At 35.5% G+C, this 27,981-nt stretch overlaps 1 protein-coding gene across 2 annotated transcripts; it reads right to left on the bottom strand.

Moving 5' to 3' along the window:
- On the bottom strand, positions 1-27,981 carry LOC118737184 (probable aminopeptidase NPEPL1). Of its 2 annotated transcripts, XM_036467530.1 has the most exons (6): positions 27,963-27,981; positions 25,725-26,758; positions 25,505-25,661; positions 16,049-16,234; positions 1,062-1,172; positions 1-506 (listed from the first exon to the last, which is right to left on the bottom strand). In XM_036467530.1, exons 2-6 carry the CDS (start codon positions 26,756-26,758, stop codon positions 375-377), a joined length of 1,620 nt encoding a protein of 539 aa, XP_036323423.1. In that variant the 5' UTR covers positions 27,963-27,981; the 3' UTR covers positions 1-374. The 2 variants fall into 2 exon arrangements, with proteins under 2 accessions (XP_036323423.1, XP_036323424.1); XM_036467531.1 differs by lacking the exon at positions 27,963-27,981 and having other exon boundaries at positions 234-506; positions 16,058-16,234.

The following is a 27,981-nucleotide window of genomic DNA, read 5'->3' on the forward strand; positions in this document are numbered from 1 at the left end:
TTTTTTTCTTCCATAATACAAGATAAAGAATAGTAAGTAGAATTTGCAGATAATATCCTCTACAATTGAAATTGAAAATGAACTGGAGAGCATACACATTGGTTATACGCCACCGAAAAGAAATATCAAAAAAAAAAATCAAAAAAATAAAATTCAATGAAAAATCAGTAAAAGAATTACAGCGAATAGACAAGCAGCAATGATTGCCGTTATTTGCACTTTTTTTTTTTTTGTAACTGCTACTCCCCTCACCCGCTGTTTTCTGTCGCATCAAACTGAACATGCTTGCGTTACACGCTGAATACCCTTGGTTTTGGTGATAGATTGTAGAGCGCTTGATGGTGTTGTGTTGTAGATGCTCTCATTGTTGTTGCCTAATCACGACAAACGCGCTTCGTTGGCGGTTCCGCTTCGTTTGGCGCTATCGATTGCAGCATACTGCATTTAGTGTAGTTACCGAAGAGTGTTAGCAGCAGTGCTACGCCATAACCAGTAGCACGTTCGCCCTGAAATGATAGATGTGGATAGGTATTGTTTTAGAGATACATACATAGATAAGTGAAATGCTGTGAAAAAAATTTAAAGTAAAAAACTAAAGTTGTACAAGCACTAGGGATAATATTTACAAGAGATGAGAGCAGCGCGAATTGGTAATATTACGAGAGAATTATCAAAAAAAAAAGTCTTACGGTGCAGTATCAACTGCCTTTTTTAATAAACTTTTAAGAAACTAATTTTAAAGAGGGTCAAAACGACCCATGCAAATGAGAGTTAAAAGGTTAAAAAGCTCAACAAAAAAAAATTTCTCATTATATTTTACTATAGGTCTCTGAAGACAGTTATTATGTTTGGAGTCGATTACATAATATAATTTCATTTTTTACCAAAATATTGAAACTTTAATGCACTGTAATGCAAAAAAAAAAAACATTTGATGATATGGAGCTAAATCCTCTTGGCAATTGACTACCACGTATGGTTACAAACGTTTGAAGTTGGTTTGGTTGAGGCCCTAAAATGGTTGTTCCACTGTGTTATCAATCTTTCATACAAATACATACCGTTGACACAGGTGCGGCCATATCGACATGCATCCAAACGCCAGGATAATCAAAACCAAGATGTGCGCCAACAAAAAGACCAGCGCAGGACGGTTGACCGTTGTTGCGATCCTTCAATGGAAAAAGGAACAGAAAGGCATATTAAAGTTAAATTAAGAAATGTTAAAATAAAGAATGGTGAATTATTTAAGAAGAGTAAGAAGAAGAAGAATTGATAAACCAGCACAGTACATAAGAAAAAAGTTTCCTAAGCTGATTGATACTTTTTTCATGCCACAAAAAAACAAATCAAATTCTAGTATTAGAATATACGCACATAAATACAGATCCTCAATATGTGAGCCATACATCGTAGAACTAGTGAGTAGTGTTGGTTCATCGAATAGATGTTCGTATGATATGGACACAATTTGTTGACTTGGATTTCTTTAACTTGAATTTCGCGCCAAAATAAGCGAGGTAAGCATATGGGCGAATCCGAGAAAAATATTCAAACAAAATCGAAAAAAATTCCGGCAATTCGAATTCTCGCATTTTTGTGTCAAAATGGCATTATGTTTTTTAATAAAATACAACAATATCGCTTTAAAAAAATCAATTTTTTCAACGGCAAAAAGAGTAACGTCCGCAACATAACGTCCCGAACTCACATATACAATTATTTTGAGGTTAATCCAACCTTGAGTTCGATTTTATAATACATTTCGTGAACTTAATTATTTTCTGTTCAAAGTATTTTTGTTGACTGTATTCTCATATCAAAATCGCTTTCTTTTTCAGTAACGCGCAAACACAAATTTCTAAGGCATATACGCCGACATTTATTCAAATTCAAATTTCCATTATTTTGTTCTCATAAGTACTGCTTTAAACCGCCCCTTTTAGCACAAAAAATGTTTAACTTAAAGTCTTTTTGTCCGCAAAAAAGTTAAAAGAAACGTCCGAATGTAACGTCCGCAATGCTAAGATTTGCATTCATACTACATATATGCATTTTAATTTGTGCGCGTTCATCTGTATGTATGCGTGTATTCGTGTATTTGTATGGGTGCATGTGACGTTTAACCTATTGGTAAAGTCTTACAGGAATCAAATGTCAAAGCGAAAGTGGCTACTGTCAAAATAATTGACATTAATTTGACATCCTACTAACCACCAGGCAATAAAACCGTTATCCAAGTATGTAGATGTGAGTGCGAGTATTTAATCAGCCAGATATTTAATGTTGGCATGTAGTTACGGTGACCATGTTTTAGAAATAAAAATATAGTACAAGTTTTCATTATTCGGTACCAGGTTTGATGAGCTTTGCTCGCAGTCCATTTTTAAATTTTTCAAGGTCTGAGTATCAAACATGGGTTATCTGTATAGCTTTGAAAGGAATATTTTGCAAATAAATTAAGAAAGATTTGGCTTTTGGTATCTTATAAAATACATAAGTAATTAATTTACTTTAAATATTAGGATTGAAAATACGCTGAGATGAAGAGTACATATTTTGAGCGTGCGAACAAAACAATGCTTAATGAAATTAACAAAATACAAATTTGTATTAAAAATACCTGGCAAGCCCGATCCAAAATATTTTCGGATTAAAGTTCTCAAAAATACTTTTTATTTGATATCCGTATTGCGTTGTTTTTGTTAAATTTTGTAGAAATTAAGATAAGAGCCTTCTTTTAGTATCCATGAAAAGTAATATTGTGCCTTTATATTCTAAACAAAAAATTTATTATGCATGCGATTCAAAAAAGTGGCAACCCCGTTGAAAAATATTTATTAATTGGTAATTTTTAAAATAGCTTCCATTGGATGCCCATATTATGATGTTTTATTTAATTTGTGACTAATTTCAAATAAGTGGCAACCTTATACGAGAATTCTCGGAGATAATACCTATTTACATAAATGCAAAATAACAACATCGTCACTGAAATGGAAAAAGTCGTGACTATTTTTTTTTCATAAAACGATGTGGAGAGTTGTAATTCGATGAAATCCATCATAGCAATCAAAAAGTGAATTCATAGCAATCAGAAGTGAATTTTTTACGACTTTTTGGCATTTCAGTGACGATGTTGTTACGTTATTTTGCAATTGAGGTGACGATATGTACATATGTGTACATACACCTGTATTCAACTAATTAACAACGAAATTCAAAATGATTGTTTGCAAATTATGTTTTTTTTTTTTTTTTAATAAGTAAGTAAGTAAGTAAGTAAGATATAATTCAATCTGGAACAGAAACCACGATAATAAAAGTTTCAAGGCTTGCAAAAATTGCAAAAAAACTTATTCAAACTTCAAAAAATTGTCATCAAAATGAAAGAAAAATTTTATCAGAATATGTACTTAGAAAATTTTCAAAAATTTTTTATATGAAAAAAAATCCGCAACACCCTCCACAAAAAAAATCTAAAAAATCAACGGTAATTTTTAACGACTTGAGACTTGCATTTTCTTAGACTGCATACCCGAAAATTTTCTAGTAGTCTTATTACAAATTTGGAAATTTTGATGACAATTTTTTGAAGTTTGATAACATTTTTTTTGCAATTTTTGCAAGCTTTGAAACTTTTATTATTGTGGTTTCTGTTCCAGATTGAATTATATTTTAACTGAAAATTATTAAAAATAAAAAAATAAAACATAATTTGCAAACAATCATTTTGAATTTCGTTGCTAATTAGTTGAACTTTTATTATTGTGGTTTCTGTTACAAATCGAATTTCATTTTAAATGAAAATTATTAAAAATAAACATAATTTGCAAACAATATCATTTTGAATGTTTCTAATTAGTTGAACGCAGGAGTATATGCAAGAATCGCTCATTTAATGTAATAAGATATTCTACAAGCTTTACCGGAACCTCAATTCTAAAAAAGGATACAGGCAAAAGATGTAGATTGTAGCCACATATCGACCGTAAGCTATACACAGCTGACTTATGTAAGGCCCCATCTTTTCTTCAGAATTACAGTATGGTGACGAACGCTGGGCAAACAGCAACATCAAAATTGAAAGTGTGCTTATCACGAGAGCCTTCCCCTCCACACCCAGAAAATTCCTGAAATTATCGCAGTCCTTTTTGCCTGCTTTGATAATAAATTTTCTACAAGTTGGGAGCGAAGGGTGCAGTGTAAAAAGCTAGACTCTGGTTCCATTTCCATTTGCAGCTATGACTCCAAACTAAATATTAAACTGCGACACCTATTCGGAAAAACTATTTCTAAGCATTAGCGATTTGTATGCGAAAAAAGCGAATAGAAGCACTTTATTTTATTGATAGGTCTTTTCCGGAAAATAAATGGATCATTTACATGGGAAAGTAGTTGCGGTACACATAAGGGGACTCAACTATATTATAAGGGGGCTTTTTTTTAGCCGGTTGAAACTTGCACTTCATTATACTAAAATTGTATAGGCTATAAAACTGCATACCCAAAAATGTTTTTAAGATTCAGATTTAAAAGTGGAAATTTTGATTTATGTACTATATGGTTTTGGTTAAAGCATCGGTGGTATTTTTATAGAAAAATTAAAAACAAAAAATTGCTCGAAACACATTACGAATATTAAGAAAAAAAAGATCAACATGTGTTCATATGTTTGAGTCACTGTAAGTACCAGAAAATTTTATAGAAAATCGCAAGGAAGCGAAAGAATAATATTGGACACAACATGTGGTAGAGAAATGACGCGCGTGTCTACAGAACTGACAGCACGCAGTAGTACAAAGCGCACCGTGATAAGCACAAATGCCAATGGCCTCATATTTTTCATTAGCTCCCGCTGTTGGCGATGTGGTAATTACGAACTCTCTATGCGGCTCAATACGAATAAAAAATATGAAAATTTCTTTTTGAACAAATAAAGTAGCAATGTAATGCAATGGCTGAGGAAATTTATGGTTGAACTTAAATATCGAGTATCTATATTCAATACCCTATATGTATGTACATATGTCTCTGCAATTTGCACAAACATTTGCTTCTGTTATACAAATCCACATAACTATCATCGATTATGCTATTTCTAGCCTTAAAAATAGCTTAGTAGTAAAATTTACTACTGGATTGCAAAATTATAATTAAAGTCAGTGATGCCATTCTTTTTTTTTTGGTGCCGAGTCGTGGAAACAGGCGTTTGTAAAATTCATCAGCTGATCGGATATGCTTAATATAGTATTTCAATTACTGAGAGTAGAATAGATAGCTTTCTCGAGAATCGAGTGAGAAACGCCAAACGTGCTGGAATGAGAGTTAAAATCTTGACATAAGCAACGGGATGATTTATTTAGTTCAAAATTAGTTTTGCGTGGCTTCAAAAACAGAGGTCGTCTTGATACTCGAGAGGGAATATTAAAGCTTACCTCAGCCAGAAAGGATGGACTATTAAACAAACAAAAGGAAAAACAACAAGTAAGAAGGTCTAAGTTCGGGCGGAGCCGAACATTAAATACCCGGCGCAAGTATTAAATATATGTTTTTTCACCTTTCCGAAACCTTCCGCTAGATGATAAGCCGGGGTGTATCAATTTTGAGTAAATTAGCGTCCTTCAATTTCGAAATATTGAAGTTTCAAGCATTTCTGAAATTTACCGTTATATGAGAAGCGGCCGTTATTTTAGTCCGATTTCAATAATTTTCAACGTTTTGCTTACACGTGGCAAGTACAATAACCATACCGAGTTTGGTACAAATTGGTAGAACGGTTACCGATATACTTATATGTGATCATAAGTGGGCGGTGCCACGCCCATTTTCCAAAATTTTACCATAAACGTATTTCTTGGTAAAGAATTGTTGCAAGCATCAATTTTGAATAAATATTCAATATTTACTGATTTATCGAAGATTTTGTATTTCTCTAAATTACCGTTATATGGGATGTGGGCGTGGTTATTGTCCGATTTTAAAAAGTTTCGGCGATTTTTTATGCTGTACTAAGGCCAACATCTGTGCCAAGTTTGGAAGAAATTGATGCAGCGGTTACCAAGATATACACATGTAACCATAAGTGGGCGTGGCTACGCCCATTTTCCTAAAATTTATAATATTCTTATTTTTCGACTAAAAATTATTTTAAATATCAATTTTGAGTGAATAATCTCCAGTAGTTACTCAAATATCATAGTTTTCGTATTTCTGAAAATTACCGTTATATGGGAAGTAGGCGTGGTTATTGAGCGATTGTAAAAATTTTCGTTCATTTGGTATGGGGGCGTGGCTACTCCCATTTTCCAAAAATTTATAATATTCTTATTTTTCGACTAAAACTTATTATAAATATTAATTTTGAGTGAATTAGCTTCATTAGTTACTAAAATATCGCAGTTTTCGTATTTCTGGAAATTACCGTTATATGGGAAGTGGGCGTGGTTAAAGTTCGATTTCGCCCATTTGCAATACCAACCTACCTTGGATAAAGGGAAACCTACATGCCAAATTTCGTTGAGATATTTCAATTTTTGCTCGAGTTATCGTGTACACGGACGGACGGACAGACAGACATGGCTTAATCGATTTCTTTTTTCATCCTGATCATTTATGTATACCTTTGTCTATATCTATCTCGATTCGTTTTGGCTGTTACAAACAACCGTTATGTGAACAAAATTAATATACCCCTGTGCACAAGTGTGCTCGGGTATAAAAAAAGGCCCTGTTTTTATTATTGATTTCTATGTAGAAAGACCTGATCTTTCGATTGAGATAACTCAAAACAATATTAAAAATTACCATAATTGAGAAAAATTACAAATAAATTTTCGTTTAGAATTTTCGCCATAAAAGTGGAAAAGCTTTGGAAGACACATAGAACCATCGGAGAGCCCGTACATGAATCTATAGAAATCATAGTTTTCGAATTATTTTTCTCATTTTCTGTCTGCTTCCCAGCTAGTCGAAAAGTAGCTCGCTTTGCACAGCTCAGTCACGATGGTTTTAATGCTGACTTTCCACTAGGCATTAAATGAAAAAATGTTTAATGACAATAACGAAAAAGTTGTATAAGCCATTCATCGATAAAACATGGTACTTGAGTCAATGAAGTGGCTGGCATTCAAATCATATCGCAAGCATTACATAACAGCCAACCATATTGCTCAGACAAGCCTCTAAGTGTTTTAAGTGCCAAGCTTCCATGACAGCTTTGCTTTAATACAAAATAAATGCACACAACCGACTGCTATGAAAAGGACCAACACCAACTCTCGGAAGAGTACATAAAAACTCGAAAAATAAAACAAAGTTTAAAAACGAAAAAAACAATAGAAAAAAAATTTAAAAGACACAACCGCAAAGTAGGCAGCCAACAGCAGCAGTGGCTCTTCTACGCTACATTCGACGTGTTGTCAGCGATTAAACTTTTCAATATTGTTTACACGCCTTGATGTATGCTTTCATTTTGAGCTCTTTAACTTGTTCGCCGCCTTTGAGTGGCACACAACAATGGGGGGAAAAATTCGAAAAAGAAGGATCTGTTTTGACTTTAATGTTCGCTCTCAATTCAATTTTTATACGATAAACTTTTGCATATAAAAAAACTTTTCAAGGTTATTATGTGGTTTGTGTTCGATATGCGCTTACCTTACTTACAGATTCAAATCGTTTGTTGTTGTTATATTTTTTTTTTCTTTTACAATTTCGTTAGCACTTTCATGGCACTGCTGAAGATTGGCATTGGCACTGTGCAAGCAAGCAAGCCAGCCAGCAGCAAGCACGCCTTGGCAAGCAACTAACAACATTTTTTTTTTTTTTTCTAAGTAAAAACAGAAACAAAATAGATGCAAAGCGGAGGAAATCTAAAGCAAATATTTACGAAGCGAGTGTGTAGTTGAAGATAGACAACATTTGGAGTTTGCCAGCTGCTGGAATGGCTGGCGTCTCACAGCGATATGGCACGCAGGAGACACAGCAAGTGGTAGTGCTAGCGATGACACATTGTAATTTCTTGTGGTTATATGCTGGTTCCATCCAGTTGTGCAAGTATGTATGTATGTATGTGCGTACGTACAAATGATGCAAATTTTTATAGTTAACGCGCCACAGCAACATAACGTCTTTGAAATGACAGGATATTTTAAAGGATATGTTTGAAAAGTATTATAACAGGAAAAATATGCTTTCGCACATCCTTGATGACAGCAAATGACAGCTCGTTTGGCATAGAAATATGTACATACTATGCATGCGCATTGTGGCTTTAAGTGTAAAGTGAAGTGGGAGTTAATACAGAAATTTGGGATGATGCAACATTTTTTCGATAAATCTTTTTGAGTGGCAGGAAAAAACAAAAATTCAGTTTTTTTGAAGGCAGATTAAAAGTTTAACTGGTATTTAACAAATACATACATACATATCGTCGTTTAAAGTACAAAACCGCGTATCGTCGTTCTGCAAAATCGCTCAACTTACATCTTGACTCAAGCTTTATCCATTCGTCCTGAAATACTAGCCAGAAATGCGATTGCTTTATAAAAGAGAGGGAGAGAGAGAAATACTCTCTATAAAATAATTTATACTACCTCACATACGCGGCTTTGCATTTTGTTAATACGCGGTTTTGTACTTTAAACGACGATTTGTATATGGGACATTCTTTGCCAAGCGGACCATCCCATCTCTCAATTTTTGGTTTGATATAAACAATTCGAAACATTTTGGAAAAAACTAGTTTGAAGGGTCTATTTTTAAATACCTTTGGGCGTTTTTAAATTTCAAGATGGCGGTTTAAATATGGCGTCTAAACTAACTATAAATTGGATTTTGCTTTACAACTTCGTGTCTAGAGACTAGACAACCCAACACTGAAAAAGAAAAATTAACAACGGCTTTTTATGTTTTCAGGGGTTTTTAGTTACGAGTCAGGAGTCTGATTTGAAAAATTCAAAATAGCGGATTCAATATGGCAGCCAAAACGATTTTAACGATTAACTAGCCATCGGTGTATTATAAGATGCCGTTTTAATAAAAGCTTAATGAAAAATATAACAAATTTTCAAAGGAAATTTATTATTTTTGAATTCAAAGTCAAACCTAGGTCACTTAAGCTTCGGCACTGCCTGCACCGCACTAGAAATATTTTCTTACGCTAATTTTTTATCTCTATATGCCAATAGTTTAAAGATTCCAATAAAGCGTGGATGAAAAAAATATGTTGAAAGCGTGGGCAGGAACTCGCATTTAAAGTTGGGCATAATGTCATTTCCTGGGAAGATTAACTGCTGACAGGGTAATAGGTGAGGTGGTTCCAAATCAAATCAACGAAAAGCGGAAAAAATTCAATATCTCGCAAACGGTTAGTCCAATATATTTTTAACCGACTTCGCATAAAGGAGAAGGTTATCAATTCATTGGAATATATTTTTTTTCGAATGCTACCGCATAACTTTAGACCAGGTTAACCGACTTCTATAATTCTTTTTTTTTACCATACTAATTTCGTTTAAATCCGATCATTGGATATTGAAGAAATTAACGATAATCTTAAGTTTGTACAAGAGAATTGAAGTCGGTTTGGTTTTTTGCTTAAAACTTACTAGTTAATATTTTTACTTTTTTCTTTGCTGACGGTGTTAAGTATATTCCTCCAAAAGCACCCTCAGCAAAAAAAAAAATTTTAAAAATCACCGCGATTTTCTGGCGTTCTGAAATTCGCACTTTAACCTACTTAAATTTAATGGGCTACAAAACTGCAAACCTAGAATTTTTCTAAAAATTTTTTTATAAAAAGTTTAAAGTTTTTGAGTGTAATTGTTAAAGTTTGTTTAGTTTTTATAAATTTTGTACGAAGTTTTCAATGTGTATTTATACTACATAATTTGCTAAACTTTTACAAAAAAAAAAATATAAACATTAAACGGATAAAAGAAAAATAGCCAAAACTGGTCAAAATGTCACTTAACTTAATCAGCTGACCGCAACCCTTGTATCTCGATGACCGTTTCATTAATGTCTACCAAACTCGGTACAAGTATTGCCTTTGGTACAAAAAATCAGTAAGTTGAAATTTTCGAAATCGGATTAAAATAACGTCCAGCTTCCATATAACGGTAGATTTAAGAAATACGAAAACTTCGGTATTTCTATTACTAAAGATGCATATACATGAGGAGATCTTTTGCTAGGCGAAAAGTGGAGATTCAATTGGTGAAATATTTTGTTTCCGGCACATGCACACAAACAGTTGTAGTGCCAAATAAGAAGAAGAAGACTTCAACATAAACCAACAAACTGTAGTATACACGGGTATGTGAAAACGTACGAAAAATTTATCAAAATAAACTATATTTGTGTTTTCTTTTTTTTTTGCACTCCAATTCCATAAACAATTGAACAACGATTTTGCATTCCCCTCAGAATTTTAAATTATAACAATAAAAATCGATAAATAACCGTCGATTGGGGAACAACAAATTTAAAAATCAACGAACGACGGAAGAACTAACAAAAAAATATCCCTAAACAAAACGCAGTAAATCAAAAACACACCAACTAACATAACGTATGAAGTTAGTGACAAGCAACTTCCGACAATTTTAATAGCGAATTCGAACGCGCATCCATGGAACTGCATGCATGCGAACATATGTACATACATATGTACATAGTTACATCCCCGCAGTAAAAAGCCAAACCAGTTGGTAAAAATACCAGTTCATTAACTAGTATGAGCATAAGCGATCAGCGACATCTGCCTTTGACTTGTCAAAATGAAAAATAAAACACAATTAATTGCTTTACTTGCAATGTCGGCTGTGGAGTCGCGTGAAGACTACTGGTGCTGGTTCAAAGATCACAAGTTCGAATCCGCTCGGAGGTGATTAAGGCTTTTCAAATTAAATCAATGCAATTTAATGAGGCAGGTTCTGCAATTGAATTTTAACCCCATCCAATTTCAATTCAAAGTGACTTTGATTGAGATTCACTCGGAAGTGAATTGCAGAACCTGCCTAAACAGTAGGAGATCCGAATAAGACACGACCTTCACCCATCTGTTTAATGGATTAAATCTATTTTGTATGAAATTTTGACGTGTTAGGAAATATTTCTCGAATGGGTTGCCTGAAAAAATCCCGGCCAGGATATCTTTAATTGACAGTTCGCCGTGTTAAAAAAAAAACTACAAAAAATTGAATGGAACGTGAACTAGTTGGGCTGAAACGCAAACTGGTAGCATTCAGAACTAGTAGCTTTCCCTACGGGGACCTATTGGAGCGCACACAATTATGTGGCAGAAAAAAATATATACAATTGCATTTGCTACACACACTAGAGAGCAATTTCCAATACAAGTAGTATAAAACAAGAAGTGTACAAATAGAAGGCGGGACATGGAACGGTTTATATGTAGATGTATCCAGTGTGTTCGAGGAGAATCTGCTGGTCACAACTGCACATGTATTTTAGTAGTAGGAGGTGGTTTAACGTACATACATATACTTACATATCGTCGTTTAAAGTACAAAACCGCGTATCAAGATAATGCAAAACCGCTATGTGAGGTTGCCAAGAGCTTGAGTGAGCAAATCCAATTTTTGGCAAAAACGGTCAGTTACGCGGTTTTGTGCTTTAAACGACGATATGTACGTATTATATTATCCAGTCGCTAGTAACATGTGTAACATGCATATTTCTCCGAGTGTTATAGTACTAGGAATGCCAGTTACCGTAGAAATTCAAAGTACTGTAGGTAGCTTTTTTCCTCAATTAAAATATAGGGCACTTGGTCAGATAGGTGGACCAGGGACCGATCTATTCGAAAAAAAATCTTCTTTATGGTCTGATTTGCTTGAAATTTGGGGCATAGGTAGCTTATTGCCCGCATTAACATATAGGATACTTTTTTCTGATAGGTGGACCAGGGACTGATCTATTCAAAAAAATTGTACATATTGTTTTTCTTGAAATTCGGTACACATATTATAGATATACATAGAATAGAATTGAATGATTGTTTTACAGTTGAAAAGGTGTTTTAAGGCGCCGCAAAGCAATCGGGTATTGGCTATTTACGTATACTTATTATCTATACCAATTATATAAAGAGAAGTCCCCTATCTTTATAAGAGGTGATCTCGCAAACGACTGTACGGATTTCTTTGAAATTGTGGACGCCTTTTGGTTATAGGCTGATAGTAATTTCGTTATGTCATGGGAGCATGGTATCTACCATACAAATCGAATTTTTCATACCGCATTTCTCTGGAAGTATTTGTGGTCGAGTCTTGGAACTTGATATGGTATCAATCCCGTAATGGAGAAAAGTGTTAATACATATATAATTTTTCGGTACGTGAGTTTGTTAGTGATCTCCTCCTAAACGAGGTTCACAACTTAAAACACCAGATGGCGCTGGAGTCGAGTTTGTACTAAAAATTGTATTTACGATCCGTTCTGGCTAATATTTAAAACATGTATTGGTAACAAGAATTGTGGTGAAAACGTTGGACCAAATTTTTCAATAAAACAATAAATTTTGGGCGGGACGAATTTCGCCGGGTCAGCTAGTTTATAATATAAGGTTAACTACGAAAAATAAAGCGAATACTAAACTTTATTTGTTTTTCAAACAAAATATTTTACCAAAATGAGAAAAAATTTACCTTTTTACCAACGCAAATTTTTTCTACCAACTTAGGTAATAATTTACCGAAGTGGCAACCCTGATCTCTACTACACAAAGAAAGAGTTTAGTTGGTCAACTAATATTTTTCCCTCAGCATAGGATTTGATTCTAATTACGTGATTTGGTTAAACTTACAAAATTTTGTGTTGAGAGAAATATATTTAATTGACTGTTTTCTGTGTACACATCCTTAAATTAAACAGCGAGTACTTCATGAAAATGGGTGGGCGAAAGCAGCATCACGCCGCATTACATTTAAAATCAAAAGGGAAAGTCACGCAAGAATGCAGTAAGAAAGCGTGAAACAAGCATCGAAATAAAAAAAAAATGCAGTAGAAAATTGCAACTAAGGAATGTGCGGCAATAAATATTTAGGATTTTTTATGGTGTGCTTCGTCGACTGATACCTCGTCGCTTGGTTTGCGTATTGGCTCATTGCGCAAACACGAATTGCATATGGCGTTGATTGTTACTTGGATGTTTGCTTGGCTACATTCAGGTTTTTTTTTTTAGAGTTCTCTGCATCACCGAATTTTATATTTTTTTATTTACAGCAAATGTCCTTAACTTCCGCCAACAGCCATGCAGATTTCATGTTCAAAGATTTTTAAATAATGCTTCAAATTTAACAATGCGAAATGAAATTTATTGAATGTTGAAGAAAATTTTACATTTAAGGACATTCCAAAAATACCGATATATATACATTTAACCGATTGTTTTACACATTTGTTGCGTCAAATAACCCTGCAAAAATTTGAGAACCAGGTGGTCTACTAAGACGTAGGTTTAAAGAATGGGTAAAAGGACCACCTTGTCATGCTGACCTGGACCACTTCAAACGTAAGTAAAAAACTGATATCAAATATCAAATGTCATTACATTGTATTATTGTAATATTAAAACGAATTTTCACAAAATGCATTTTAAATAATCAATTTTACTATTTAAATTTAAAAAGCACCTTTAAATATTATCAATTATTCGGTTTATATAAAGTCTAAAAGGAGTATTTGTATAGGTGGTCCCATGTTATGCAGCGTTGGACCAGAGGTGGCCAGGTCCAATGACATCGCTATGCTTATGTAACCATATTTTCTCCATATGTTTGGAACATTTTGCGTATTGAACCTGTCCTTTTAAAATTATATCCTTGAATATTCTTCAAAATTTGCAGCGCTTTTTGCAAAAAATATATGTTTTGGACTAAGTTTCACACTTTCTAACTTTATTAGCTTAAAAAATAAAATTAAATAAAAGGCTATTCGTCCTTGTGAACCAAAAAAATATATATTTTTTTAACTCTGCACAACTTTTTCTTTCATTTGGTACCTATATTGTTATTCCACACTGCACTGAATTTCTTAAACAATTTTTCGGATGAATCATATTTTTGAAATTTCAAATCCTTAAAAAATCCTACTACCATTTTGGGCGACCATGCGATTCGATTGCGATTTTTTCGGTTAAATATAGAGCTAATTAAGTGCTACTCCCTTGTCCAAAGATGTTAAAGAAAACAAATGTTTTTCCTTGTTTGTATCTCATTGAAACGAACGAGTGTCACGTACGTGACGTATGAAAATACCCATAAAAAAAATTCTTTCGCACTTCATTGAGGATAAGTACATACATATGTAAGTGCGGACATAAATATGTACAAAACTGTAAATCATTGATTGAGTCGTTAAAGTTAACAAAATTTATCAGATTTGGAATTTTTTTTCTAAATAAGGAAATGTCAAAATAAAATATGACCATCAATTGCATTAGCCGTTACCGCGACAGACGGGACTAAGTTACTTCAGCCATAAACTCTTATTGTGAAATTTTTATGCGGTTAAACATCAATCATGAAAAATAGTTATGTGATTTTTAATCGATAATAAAGAACTACTTACATACATTTAATCTAGAAATGACTCAACAAAATGTGATTGTCAACAATGTACTGATATGTACAAGTACAATATTTTTTTTTTTCGTTCACACAAATCAGTCACGTTCTTCATTCGTTTAAAATGAATTGATGCGCTTTTGACAGTTTTTCAAATTTCATATTTGGATTTGTTGAGAATATTATACTAGGGCTGTTCGCCTTTACTAGAAAGTCTACTTTCGACTTTTCGATCGACTCTGTACAGTCGCCTTTAAATGTCGACCGATCGACGAAGAAAATTCGAATTTTTTCGCCTTTTTTAATAAAACCAATGTATTAAGTATACTCTGCGTTTAACTCATATATTAGATATTAATAAAAGGATCAGAATATGCCAAAAATATCATGATTTACTAGTGGTCTTTAGAATAATCTGTAATTTAGTGAAATTCAATGCTAGGTAAAAAAAAAACAAACAGACACTTAAGGATTTTTCAAAATTTTGAATTGAAATTGAAAATTTTTTCAGTTATATAGCATAAAAATGTTGGTTGCGAGGTAACACTTCTTTACATACTACAGCAAAGTAAAATTTGCTAAGGAAAAATTTCTTAGGCAGTGTCACACGATTGGTAAATTTGTACATTTTTTATATTGGGCTATCTTTTTGTAGTCACACGATTGGTTCAATACAGCGAACTTCTATTGAAAAATGTGAACAAAATGTTTTTCGTGATTGAGGTAAAGAAATATGTTTGTGCATTCTGCCTCTGCCTTTAGATTTTCACCTAGAATACTTCAATGCCATACGCTCATAGTCAAAAAAAAAAATGGCCTATACCAATCGACCCGCCTTAATTTACATATATACATCCCACTTAAGGTCAAAGAAATATTAGTAACAGCAAAAAAAAGTGTAAAGCAATAAAAAGCCAGTTCAATGACTATTACAACTTCGGTTTGTTGTAGTAAATTGCTAAAATTCGTAAGCTAAATGCACACATGTATCTATGGTCAACTAGCAACTTGTAATTAAGTGTCAAAATTATGACAGATGGTCTAAAAAGTTTACCTCCATTCCGAACAAAAAAAAACAAGAAAGCTATCAGCCAGTGCTTTACGTAAACTTTTAAATCAAAAAAATCTACAACTAACTTTTTGTAGTAAGCGAACGAAATAACGTTCAATCAAAAGTTAGATTTACTAGATGCAATACTCAGATATGACTGCATGTGACATGGTACATAGCTACATATGTATGTATGTTTATATGTACGATTTCTACATACGAGTTGTACATTCATACATATGTATGTACATACATATGTATGTAGTATGAATAAGCGTTCATTTTTTACTGTAAAATTCTCAAATTAGATTGTTGCTCCTGTCAGTTGACAATAAATGACAAGAATTTTTGCTCATTGTTGTTGTGGCCAAGGTTGCTGTTGAAGTTATGTGCTAGTTTTTACCTTACTTACCGCAACTGAGTTTTTCATATCGGCAATGGCTGACGCGAATTCAGAAAAATGCAATTCCGGTGAGTAAACTATTGGCGCTAATAAATCACCAGATTTACGTCCGGCTTCCAATGCTTTGGTTTCCCATTCTTCGGAGTTGGTGAGTATGGCCCCATGAAATTTGCCTGTGGCAATGCCCTGGAAAGATATTTGAAAATTTTTAGATTTAGTAATGAGCAATCACACACAGACAATTCGTCATTCTGTTATCAGAAATTAAAAAATCAAATATTTTCGGTTAGTTGACCAAAACAGGGGTTTGCAGGTTTAATAGAGCTCTAAGAATTATTTGCATTAATTATTATGTCAAATAATTCTGTATGTAAGTACATACATTAAAGTGCACCACTCTCCATACCAAAAAAAAAACGGAAAATTTATTATATTTTAAGACTCCCGCCAAAATATTTCGGAAGTATATTAAGATTTACGTGAGCTGGACCCCATTCGGGACTACCTCCACAAGCCTAGATTTTTATAAAGAAAATTAATTTTTAATAATATAGTTTTTATAAAATCACTTCAAATCATATGCATAAAAATTGGCTAAAATTTTATAACCGGATTAAAAAATAACGAGATTTTTAGAGGTATTTTCAAATTAGTCCAGCTAAAGTATGTAAATTTTTTGAAATATGTTGGCGGAAGTCTTAAAATATAATAAATTTTATAATACCGAAAGAAAGCCCGCAACTTAACAAAGTAAAAATGCTTTATTTAAAAAAAAAAAAATCAAAAAGAAAAATTTTTATTTTTTTTTTGTTTTGTTTTTTTTTTTACGTGCACATTAATGTAAAAAATGTATAATTGAAGCCCACAATAAGACGGAAGAAATATATTTTTTTTATTAAGTTTCGTTAAAAGGTTTTCAAGATACAGCACTTTAAAGAAAGGTACTCTGCCGGAACAAAGTATCGGCACAGCAAATTTTTCACAATATATGCAACAATTTTTACTCTAATATTTTTCCGCCAATTTTGTATAAAAATATGGTTCATTCAACAATAAAAAAAACACAAAAATATAATTCCCAAACTCTGTGCAAAACTCGCGAAAATTCAGCAAATTTTCATCATAATTTTTAACTTTTTAATCGAATCGTACTTCTTTCGGAAGTACAGTACTTCTTTTTTCGCTCTTGTACTTCGTACTTAGAAGTACAGTCAAATGTACTTCTTTGCGATATTTTGTACTTCAGGAGGGAGATTTTGTAAACAGTTAGCGACAATTTTCGGATCGCTATCGCGCTTTTTGACGCATGATATAAATGTTTTTGCGTCAAAAATTGCGGTAGGGATTCGAAAATTTTCGTAGCTAACTGGTTTCAGAATCTTCCCCCAGGTCCTGTACTCCTCTGATCTTCTGGACGATCGCAACATGGCCTGGGCGATAAATTCGTTGAAACCATTAAAGTCGCCGCGAACCGATGGCATCATACCTGCGCAGCAGCAAAGGGCTCTGAAGGTGTCGTGCAATTGGTTGGATCCTATTTATGTGAACTGCGTGAGGACCGGGTACATCCCCAAGGCTTGCAGTTCAACCCGAAGGCCGGAAAAGGCGCACATGTTTCCCCTAGGTATTTTGGACCAATCAGTCCCTCTTTGTTTTTGCTAAAAACTCCAGAGAGACTGATAGACCTCTGCATAAAAATCGCGATTGCTCGTGACTGTCTTTCAAGAGCTCAATACGATTATTGCTACGAAAAGGTTGGTGAATACCGCCCTGCATACAATGCGCCGAATATGCAAATAAAAGAGCATATGTACAAGATCCTGAACAGCCCTCATGTATTTTCTATTAAAATAAAATGAACGAACTCAAGGTAAGTTTAACCCACTTTCGGTCGGAACCGAGCACACACCTATACACACAAGCACACAAACTATACCGGGCAGTATAATTCGAGCTCCGATAAGCTCAGACGGTGTTCTCGCTCTCAGTCGGCCACGGTAGAAAAGGAAAGCCAAAACTTAAGCGTTGATAAAATTATTAATTTCAAAATGCAGTGGAAAAACAAACATTTGTATCCACTCTACCATAAACTGTTGGATTTAAGTTAATGAATTCAAAACTTAGCTAGAAGAAAATCCTTTTTCTGAAAGCCGGAATTTCTTTTTTACTTTACTAATTTTACCTTAAGGAGGGAAGGAAATGAAACTTTTCCGAAAAACTGTTGCGAAAAAATGCTGCGTAAACCGAGGTTTTATGGTAAATTCAAATATTTGAAGTTGCAGATTTTAACAGTTTGTAAAGTGCCGTAGCAATGAGCTCGAAATATACATGCAACTTATTTCGGTTTTAAAAGTTTTTTTTTCAGCACTTAAATTTATACAAGTAATTTTTAAGCAAAAAATAAAACCGACTTCAATTCTCATAGTTAATTTCTTCATGATCCAATGATCGAATTTAAACAAAATTAGTATAGGTCCATCTGTGAGGTAAAACCTTTCCTTAAAAAAAAATAATAATTTTAGAAATTGGTTAACGTGGTCCAAAGTAATGCGGGAATATACACAAAAAAAATAAAAAATATACAGTTGCCTCTCTCCTTTGCAGATTTGTGCCAGTTGGGCATCCCAAGTGCGGACAGGTCTTCCTGCACTTGGTCCTTCCATTGTGTTCGTGGGCGCCCTTGCTTTCGTTGTCAACCTATGGATGCGGAGTCGGAGGATCTTTTCACCGGAGCGTCGTCATCCGTGCGTACACTATGTCCAAGCCAGCGCAGTCGTTGTATTTCTATGCGCTTAACTATGTCCATGTCGTTAAAAATCTCGTACAGTTCGATATTCCATCTACTTCGGTGCTCGTCGCCCACGCGAATGGGGCCATAGGTCTTGCGAAGAATAGTTCTCTCGAAAGCCCCCAAAAGCCTTATTATCTTGGTTAGACATCGTCAATGTTTCTGCGCCATATAAGAGGACGGGCATGATAAGAGATTTTTGTTCGTTGAGAGAGAGCTCTGCTTTTCAATTGCCTACCAAGCCCAAAATAGCGCGACCAACCAAAAATTTATAAATTTTTCCAAAAAACAATAACTTAAAAGTTTGCAATTTTGATGAAACTCGATTAAATTTTTTCTCATTTGTGCACGAAGTTTGAAATTGTTTAATATAGTAATTGGTTTTGTTTGAAAATGAGCTATAATTTTATAAAAAAATTAATACCTAAACAAAAGCGTCCACGTTGTCTGGCAGCCAAAAAATTCTCATGCCCATACAATTTGTATGAAGCATACCGAAACAACGCGACGTCAACGCTGAGCGGTTGGAAAATCCGATTTTGACAGTGCGTTAGATATTGAAGTTGGCTGCAGAAAACGGCGAAACTGTCATTTCCGTGTTACACACAAACAAACCTATGCTTATTGTTGGTGTTATTTCTGCATTTGACGTAGCGTTGACGCCATTGTTTAGGTATGGCACTTCGGCGCTAACGCTAGGCGTCAGAAGCCGCTCCGCCCAACGCTTTTGTTAAAGGTATGGCAGTAAATATCAAACAAACCAAAGAAAAATATAACAAAAATATGTCATAATGACTATTTTTTAACGTAATGACACGATTATTTTTTAATTCCCAACTTTGTCAGTACAATTTTTGCCATTTAATGCCTAGTGGAAATCCAGCTTTACAAAGAATATTTGTTTTTTATTTAACCTTTTTTTGATTTATTCGTTTGCAAATGAATTGTAAATTAAATTAAAATATTTCGAATCTACATTATGTTAATTAGAACAGTCTTCAATAGCGGATTCGAATCTGTGATCTTCAAATCACAAGCGGTAGTCAGTCTTAAATCGACGGGAAGGCCGAGATTCGCAAGAAGTATTACGTTCTCGCTTTGGATTTTACAGTTCCAAGACAAATATCGCTAATGTCATAATCGAAATTTCCTCGAAACTGTTGAACTGGTAGACCTCCGCAGCAGCTCATACCAGTTATTGCCTAGTCAATTTGCACTAGTTGCCCTCCTAGAATGTTTTCCAACTGGTTTGCCTTTTTACACCACTTTTGCTATCTTTTGCATACAAATGGCGGCATGTATGTATGTATGTATGTGTCTAGCGAGCAATTATCGTGGCATCTGACATCAAGTGCCTGTGGCAACGAACATCAATGTCCTGTTGCGTTAGTTACATGCAATGCCAACTTACAAATCAAATTAAGACAAATTGAAAGTGAAAGAAAAAAGTATGAATTGCAAATGAAATAAATGTTGGTATATCTAGAATGAAATCAACAAAAACAAAATCAGATACAAGGCTAGAGAAAGACGAAAGGAAGGAAATCATGGTTGAAAGGAAGCCTGAATTTTTAAAAAACTGTTCCAACCTGAACTAATGCATTTAAGCAAAATGTAGAAGACATAAAAAAATCACAACGAATGGAATAATTAATTGAATGGTAAGTGTGTTAAGTTTGAAATACTTGGAAAAAAATACATTGTGTGATTCGCAAATAAAGTAATTAAACGGCTGTTTGCAGCTCTAAAGAAAAACAAAAAAATGCATATAAAATAACGCACAAGAAACGGAAAAGAAATTGTTTTCTTTGAAAATTTCTTAATCAGTTTGCAGCTTTCAAGAGAAAAAAGTATATTTATTTCTAGGCGAATTCAATTGAATTCAATAAGGATTAAATGCGCCTTGATTTATTTCTTCAAAAAAATTACAGCAAAAACAGAGTACTTTTTCAAGCAAAAGAAATAATGTAAAATACTTCTTGTGATTTTTCTTGACAGCTGCAAACAGCCCTTAAAGAAGGAAAATGCAGTTTTTATATAAACGAGCAAATCGACTAAAAGTTTTGCGAAATAAAGGCATCCATACACATGTGTGATTTTCTAGGTGCGAATCTGTACCTACGAAAATTACAACAATGCCGATACGCATTTATGCGATTTTGCTGCAGCGATTTATTCGAACATTCACAATTCTTCTTTTCGTCGTGCCGAAATCGCAGACTGCCGCGTTTTGAGCATGAAAAAGGTCAGGAAACGGTTTTTACAAGATCATTTTGTTTTTCGATTTAAAATTTCTTCTTCGAAAATTGCCTTTCTAGTTTGAAAAGAGGAGCCAGTTGTTCTTCCCGAGTGCAGACTGCAGACAGGTTCTTCTTCTCCTCGTCCTTACACTCGGCGCTATTACCGAATCCATCGTTATACGTTTTTCGTGTAGCTACGGAAATGCGATGTCAAAGTGTATGCTACGTTCGCAGCTATTTGAGATCAGTGATAGCAGTTTCGTAGTTTTCAAGAAAAATTTTACTACCATGGATTCAGTGATAGTATTGATTGTGTTCGAGGAGTCGAGATATTGGCGTATTTAAGGTCCGACTTTGGAGGGGGGAGTTTCGCTAAGCATAGATTAAACCGGATCGGCGATAATACCCCGCCTTGTGGTTAGTCTCTGAAGCCTTCCCTAATTGGCCTTTTTGACGTTGACGTATGTGCGGCACTCGGAGACTACAAAATCACTGGGGCGGTCAATAGATATTATGACAGACAGGTGGTCGGAGGACAAGGAGATCATGGCTCGCCATGTGGTGCAGTTGGTGAAGTTTGCTCTCGCGATGGATAAGTACGGCGAGCTGCTGCAAGTGCCTGTGAGTTTCGTTGGGACATCGTCCTTCAGGCGACAGAAGGTGGAGTAATCAATTTGATCTGATAGCGCTACATCCCCTTGGTCGTTGCCAAGGTTAGAATGCCAGAGCTCGTGGTGTGCATTGAAGTCGCCTATCACTAGCGTGTTATCTCCGACGAGTAGGGGACTGATGTCTGGGCGGTATCCTGGCGAACAACTCGTGATGGGTGGAATGTAGACGTTGATGATTTTCAGTTCTGTGTGTGTAACGGCTATACCCTGGAATTCGATGAGAAGGTCGCCTCTGGCGATTTCAGGCGTGACGCTTCTATATTAAAATGTTTGGTGGATGATAAAAGCGATGCCTTCTCCTCTGTCGCATAGGCGGTCTTGTCGTTATATCTGTCGCAGGTGAGAAGGTGCGTGCTGCTGCGGAACCTAGTTTCTTGAACTACCACGATTTTGATGTTATGTCGTGACATGAAGTCAGGCCGTTGATATTGATGTGCATAATGGCAATCAAGGTGCTAAATACATTTTGATGGCAATAGAGCTGGGTAGGTTTGTTCGGGCCGCCGGTATAAGTGGAGACTGATGTTGTTGTAAAGGTGATATTGTATGGAGGGACGGTGGGGCGGTGTGTGGGGTATGGCGATATGGGTCGTGTTAAATGGCCCAGAGCAGCAGGGGGCGATGTAGGCACTGGAGTGGTAGTGGCGTAGCCCTCTCAGCCTTGAGCAGTTGCAGAAGTGCCTCCAGCCCTCGTACCCATTGCACTGAACAAATGCTACGTTAGCGCGGATCTGAGTTGCGCATGCCGTGCATGCCCACATCCGAATTCGGGGATTTGCTTGTGGTGTCTTTCAGGTTGCTGGTGCGGCTGTTGCGTGGTTGCTCGCACTGACGCCCGCTACAGCGCAGCAGGGAGCCAGATAGTCGGTCTCGTACGCTTTTTAAGCCTGAACGGTTGTCGAAGTGCTACCATCCTTCACAGCCACTGCATTGAACGGAGGTGGCGTTGCCATATATGCGGTTATTGCATACACAACACAGCCAGATTTGCCTCTAGGTGGTGTTCTTGTGTTCCCGGGTGTGCATCTGGTTATGGTTGCGTACGTTGCCCGCTGGTCTGCATTGGTGTGATATGTTGTTATGTGTGTTTTGTTGCCGGGGTGCGTTTTGTCGAGTGTTGTTTAGTTCGCCTGGTTGTTGGTTGCGCGTTGCGTTGGTTGCAGGCTGCGATGAAGTTTACTTGCCAGTCTCTATGGCTGTTGAGGACCGAGCATTGTCTGATATGGCAACGAAATAGAGGGAATAGAGACTTCGGAGCAGTGTTGCCGGAAGGTGCTGTTCCGATGATGAAAAAATGCGTATTCGGGGATGTATGCTGATGTAATGGTCCTTGGCCGGGGTATCCGGGTCGATCTGGTGACCATCGTGAGATCGGTTATTTTTATACCCGAGCGCACTTGTGCACAAGGGTATATTAATTTTGTTCACATAACGGTTGTTTGTAACAGCCAAAACGAATCGAGATAGACATAGACAAATGTATACATAAATGATCAGGATGAAAAAAGAAATCGATTAAGCCATGTCTGTCTGTCCGTCCGTCTGTCCGTCTGTCCGTCTGTCCGTCCGTCCGTGTACACGATAACTCGAGCAAAAATTGAGATATCTCAACGAAATTTGGTATGTAGGTTTCCCTTAATCCAAGGTAGGTTGGTATTGAAAATGGGGGAAATCGGACTTTAACCACGCCCACTTCCCATATAACGGTAATTCCCAGAAATACGAAAACTGCGATATTTTAGTAACTACTGAAGATAATTGACTCAAAATTGATATTTACAATAATTTTTAGACGAAAAATAAGAATATTATAAATTTTTGGAAAATGGGCGTAGCCACGCCCACTTATGGTTACATGTGTATATCTTGGTAACTGCTGCACCAATTTCTTCCAAACTTGGCACAGTTGTTGGCCTTCGTACAGCATAAAAAATCGCCGAAACTTTTTAAAATCGGACAATAACCACGCCCACATCCCATATAACGGTAATTTAGAGAAATACAAAATCTTCGATAAATCAGTAAATATTGAAGCTAATTTATTCAAAATTGATACTTGCAACAATTCTTTACCAAGAAATACGGTTATGGTAAAATTTTGGAAAATGGGCGTGCCACCGCCCACTTATGATCACATATAAGTATATCGGTAACCGTTCTACCAATTTGTACCAAATTCGTTGTGGTTATTGTGCTTGCCACATATAAGCAAAACGTTGAAAATTATTGAAATCGGACTAAAATAACGGCCGCTTCTCATATAACGGTAAATTTCATAAATGCTTGAAACTTCAATATTTCGAAATTGAAGGACGCTAATTTACTCAAAATTGATACACCCCGGCTTACCATCTAGCGGAAGGTTTCGGAAAGGTGAAAAAACATATATTTAATACTTGCGCCGGGTATTTAATGTTCGGCTCCGCCCGAACTTAAACTAATTTACTTGTTTTTGTAATTTTTCTTAATTCTTTTTCGGTCCATAACTCTTTAAAGAACAAATAAGTCATCAGCAACTCGCCTTTCGACTACAAACAGTTTAGTCACTCAGAGTCATGCCGGTGTAACTAACACATATTTATTTTCACTAACACATCCAAACCGGTATATGAAGCCCTAACCGTAAAATAATTAACCGACATTTTTTCCAAATTACTTTTTTATGCAAAGGTGTTTTTTCGTAGCTCCGCTCTAGCGCCGCTCCGGTATTTCACTTCGCTCAGAGCTCCGTTCTCGCTCACAATAATAAACTTTTTTATTTATTTAATTACTTACATATTGAGCCCTAACCGCAAAAGAATTAACCGTCATTTTTTTTATTTTCTTTATCTTTAGAGCATCTACCTACATGCTCTAGAAGCACTTCTGTATCCCAAGCAAAATAAAAAAAATGCCACTTGGACTTTAATTGGTTAACTCATCCATAGAAATGTAAGGAGAGCTATTTATATGATCCCAGTATATTTCGTCTTGCAAATAAAATGACAGATACTAACCCAGCCAGAAAAAAAAAAAACCTAAATGTATTTGAAAAAGAAAAAAAGTGGATGAAATGCGAATTTTTGTCCGTTTAGCGATTCCATTTTCGAATAATTTGACGATTCGTTTTTCCACTGTGTGTGTGTGCGGCAGACAAGAACCGAAATTTTTTTGAAACGGATAGGTTTTTGGCTGTTTTCTCTCTTGTTCTTAAATTTTTCGTTCAATACTCTTATCTTCTGCACTTCACAGATGTTTTTTCTTGGTTCAAAAAAATATATAAATAAATAAATAAACGCCTCTCTCTGCTGGCTGGGAAGTCATTGTTTTTCATCGCCGTTCAAATTGACGTGGCAACTATCCCTGACTGCTGGGCATTGTGCAATGAAATAAGGAAATATCTTTAAGAAGCTAAGGAGCTAATTAATTTTTTAGCCCTTTGCTCCGCTCTAGCCGCAATCCTTTGCTCCTTTGCTCCTTGGCTCCTTACTCCTCTGCACCGCTCCGCTCCGAAGCCCTGTCTTTTATCATGTTTATATTTATCCAACTTTCACTCACGAAAATATTCGATACTTTAAATTTTAAAATAAACTCAGCTATGGAGCAATACCAAATGCCAGCCGACAGTGACATTGTCAAAAATCTTTAAGTCCATTTACTGCTTAATTTTTTCAACTAAATATCAACCTATCAATTTGTCCACTATGGCATCAGACTCGCAAATAAATGTTTTTATAACTATTATGCTAGCAAAGCATAGACATGACAATAAACCCACCTGTGCACCTGTTAATGTTGCCATATCCAGAATGATATTAGCTTTTAGATCCTTGTGTGCATAACTAACACCATCAGACAGTACGAGTCGTCCTTCGGCGTCTGTGTTGTTAATTTCAACAGTGCGTCCCGAATACAAAGTGTGCACATCATCCGGTCTATTTATGTGAAAAGAAATACCAACAAATAAGCAATAAAGTTAAATTAATCCAATAACGTACCTCGTTGCATTGGGCCCAACTGCGTTCTCCGCTAAGCACAGGACTGCGTGCAAGTTTTCTTTGAAACCGCATTTCACAGCAGCATAGAAGGCACCCAGAATGGCAGCAGCACCACCACAGTCACGCTTCATTCCCGGCATGACAGTTTTGCCTTTAATACTTAAACCACCAGTGTCATAAACAATACCCTTGCCCACCAGTGCTACAGTATCATGTGCACCTTTTGGCTCATAAGAGAGCACCACCAATGCCGGTGGCACAGCAGCTGCCTTACCAACACCATATATCCCACCGAAACCACGTTCATTTAGTTCTTCGCCACGAATAACAATGGGTGTAATACCCAACTCGTTCGCTACAAGATCAGCTTCCTTTATGAAATGACTGACGTTCATCTCATTGCATGGCATATCTACGATACGTGCAGCGAGACGTATGCCACGAGCCGCTTCCTCGATGCAAGCGATATCCGTTGTATCCAGTGGCTCTTCTGAAACTTGGCCATCCTTTTCGATGATAATAAATTCTACATTTATTATTGGACCAGTGCCAGTATCTCCATCAGCATCGTTACCCATAACCTCATCTTGCGTACAATTATCGGCTTTGTTCTGGCCACCGCCAGTTTTTCTAGAATACAGTGGAAAGGCACGTGCTACGGCACAGGCACTAGCAAATAGGTCACTACGATCGCAAACAATAACAACATTTTCTTCGTTTGAATGCATAATATGGGTTCTAACAAGGCGAGTAATAGCGTGAGCACGCGATGGTGTATTGTGACGTGAGCACTTGAGCGGTACAGCTGCTATAGTGGCACAATCCAAGTAAAGCGAGCATTTGTCCGTGGGCGAAGGATGTAAACAAGAAATAGCATTTTTGAAAGTAGTCTCATCGACGCGTGGGTTCAATTTACTGGATACATTTGAAAAGTTTAGCAAATTTAAATGACGCAGTTGCCCAATGATCAAAACGGGTTTGTAGTAAGGATCGCAGGGCGTTAAGGAGCTGTTGAATTTGATATCAGCAGCCATCTGGAATATAAAAAATTTTAGTTAATATAATATATTGAACCAATTAAAATCAAAGTCATGCATATTGAATAATTGCAGAGATTATAATTAGTATTAAATTTGTAGTCGTATCACTTTGAATTTACGACCTATAATTTATAATGATGGCAGTATTATGAATATATTGGCAATTCGCAATTAGTTCGAATTGTCGCATGACTCGACAGTTTTTAATCGGACACATATTTTCGCCCCTTTATTAACAAAAATCAGGTTACATATCGCACACGATCTTCAAAAGTGACACAACTCAAAATTTGGCATTTTTTAAAGGCACTAAAAATGTAGACAGAGCTTTTATTTCCCGTTAAGCAAAAGATGGAGCAGATTTTTATTATAACTTGTTGAAAAAAAACATAAGGTGAAGTCGCCCTTGAACATATGATTAGCATGTGCTACGAAATAGTTTTTCGCATTTTCTGACGAACGTGTAATTTTGAGTTGTGGCACTTTTGAAGATTGTGTGCGATATGCTGTGTAGATTATCAAATCCGATAAAGGACCACCGTTCATTATTCGAAGCCAAATATCCATATAATTCATAAATAAAATTGAGAAATTTTCACAAATAAAATTTGACTCATTATTTTTACAACACTTTTATCAACTTGCAATGTTGTGTGTCCAGACACCATTCATTGCTAAAAAAAACCTTTGTTTTGCAAAGATCCTATAAAAAAGTCTAGTGCAACCTCGCCGGTTGAGAGGTAGACGTCGCTCTATTCACTACGTATGCTACAGCGGAAATGGACGACATGCCATTTCTTTAAATGAAATTGATTTGACTAAAAAGTAGAAAGTGTTTTGATAACTTTTGATTTTGCAATTTTAGCAAAAGTTTTTATAAACCATTTTTGAGATTGAAAATGAAAAGCGTGGGGCGCATGTAATAGACCTGAATTGATATGAAGGGTAATATATGTCTGTATGTGGATATATGAATAACGACCGCTTAAAATCGATCTCAAATTTGTACTTTCTCTGTAGAAATTTTAGGTCTATCTCTAATGCTCTGTACATTAAAACGTTTTTTTTTTATATCATTTACTTATTTTTACGTTGCAAAATTTGGTGCATTGATTGCACACGCTTGAGTTTATAATGAACTGGTAGTATTTGGAGAACAGAATCGAATTCAACCCGTAAGAAATATGTATGTACTTACAATATAAAAGAAGTTATGA

Source organism: Rhagoletis pomonella, unplaced genomic scaffold, assembly GCF_013731165.1.
Source record: "Rhagoletis pomonella isolate Grant_MI unplaced genomic scaffold, Rhpom_1.0 Rhpom_scaffold_00004, whole genome shotgun sequence".
NCBI lineage: Eukaryota > Metazoa > Arthropoda > Insecta > Diptera > Tephritidae > Rhagoletis > Rhagoletis pomonella.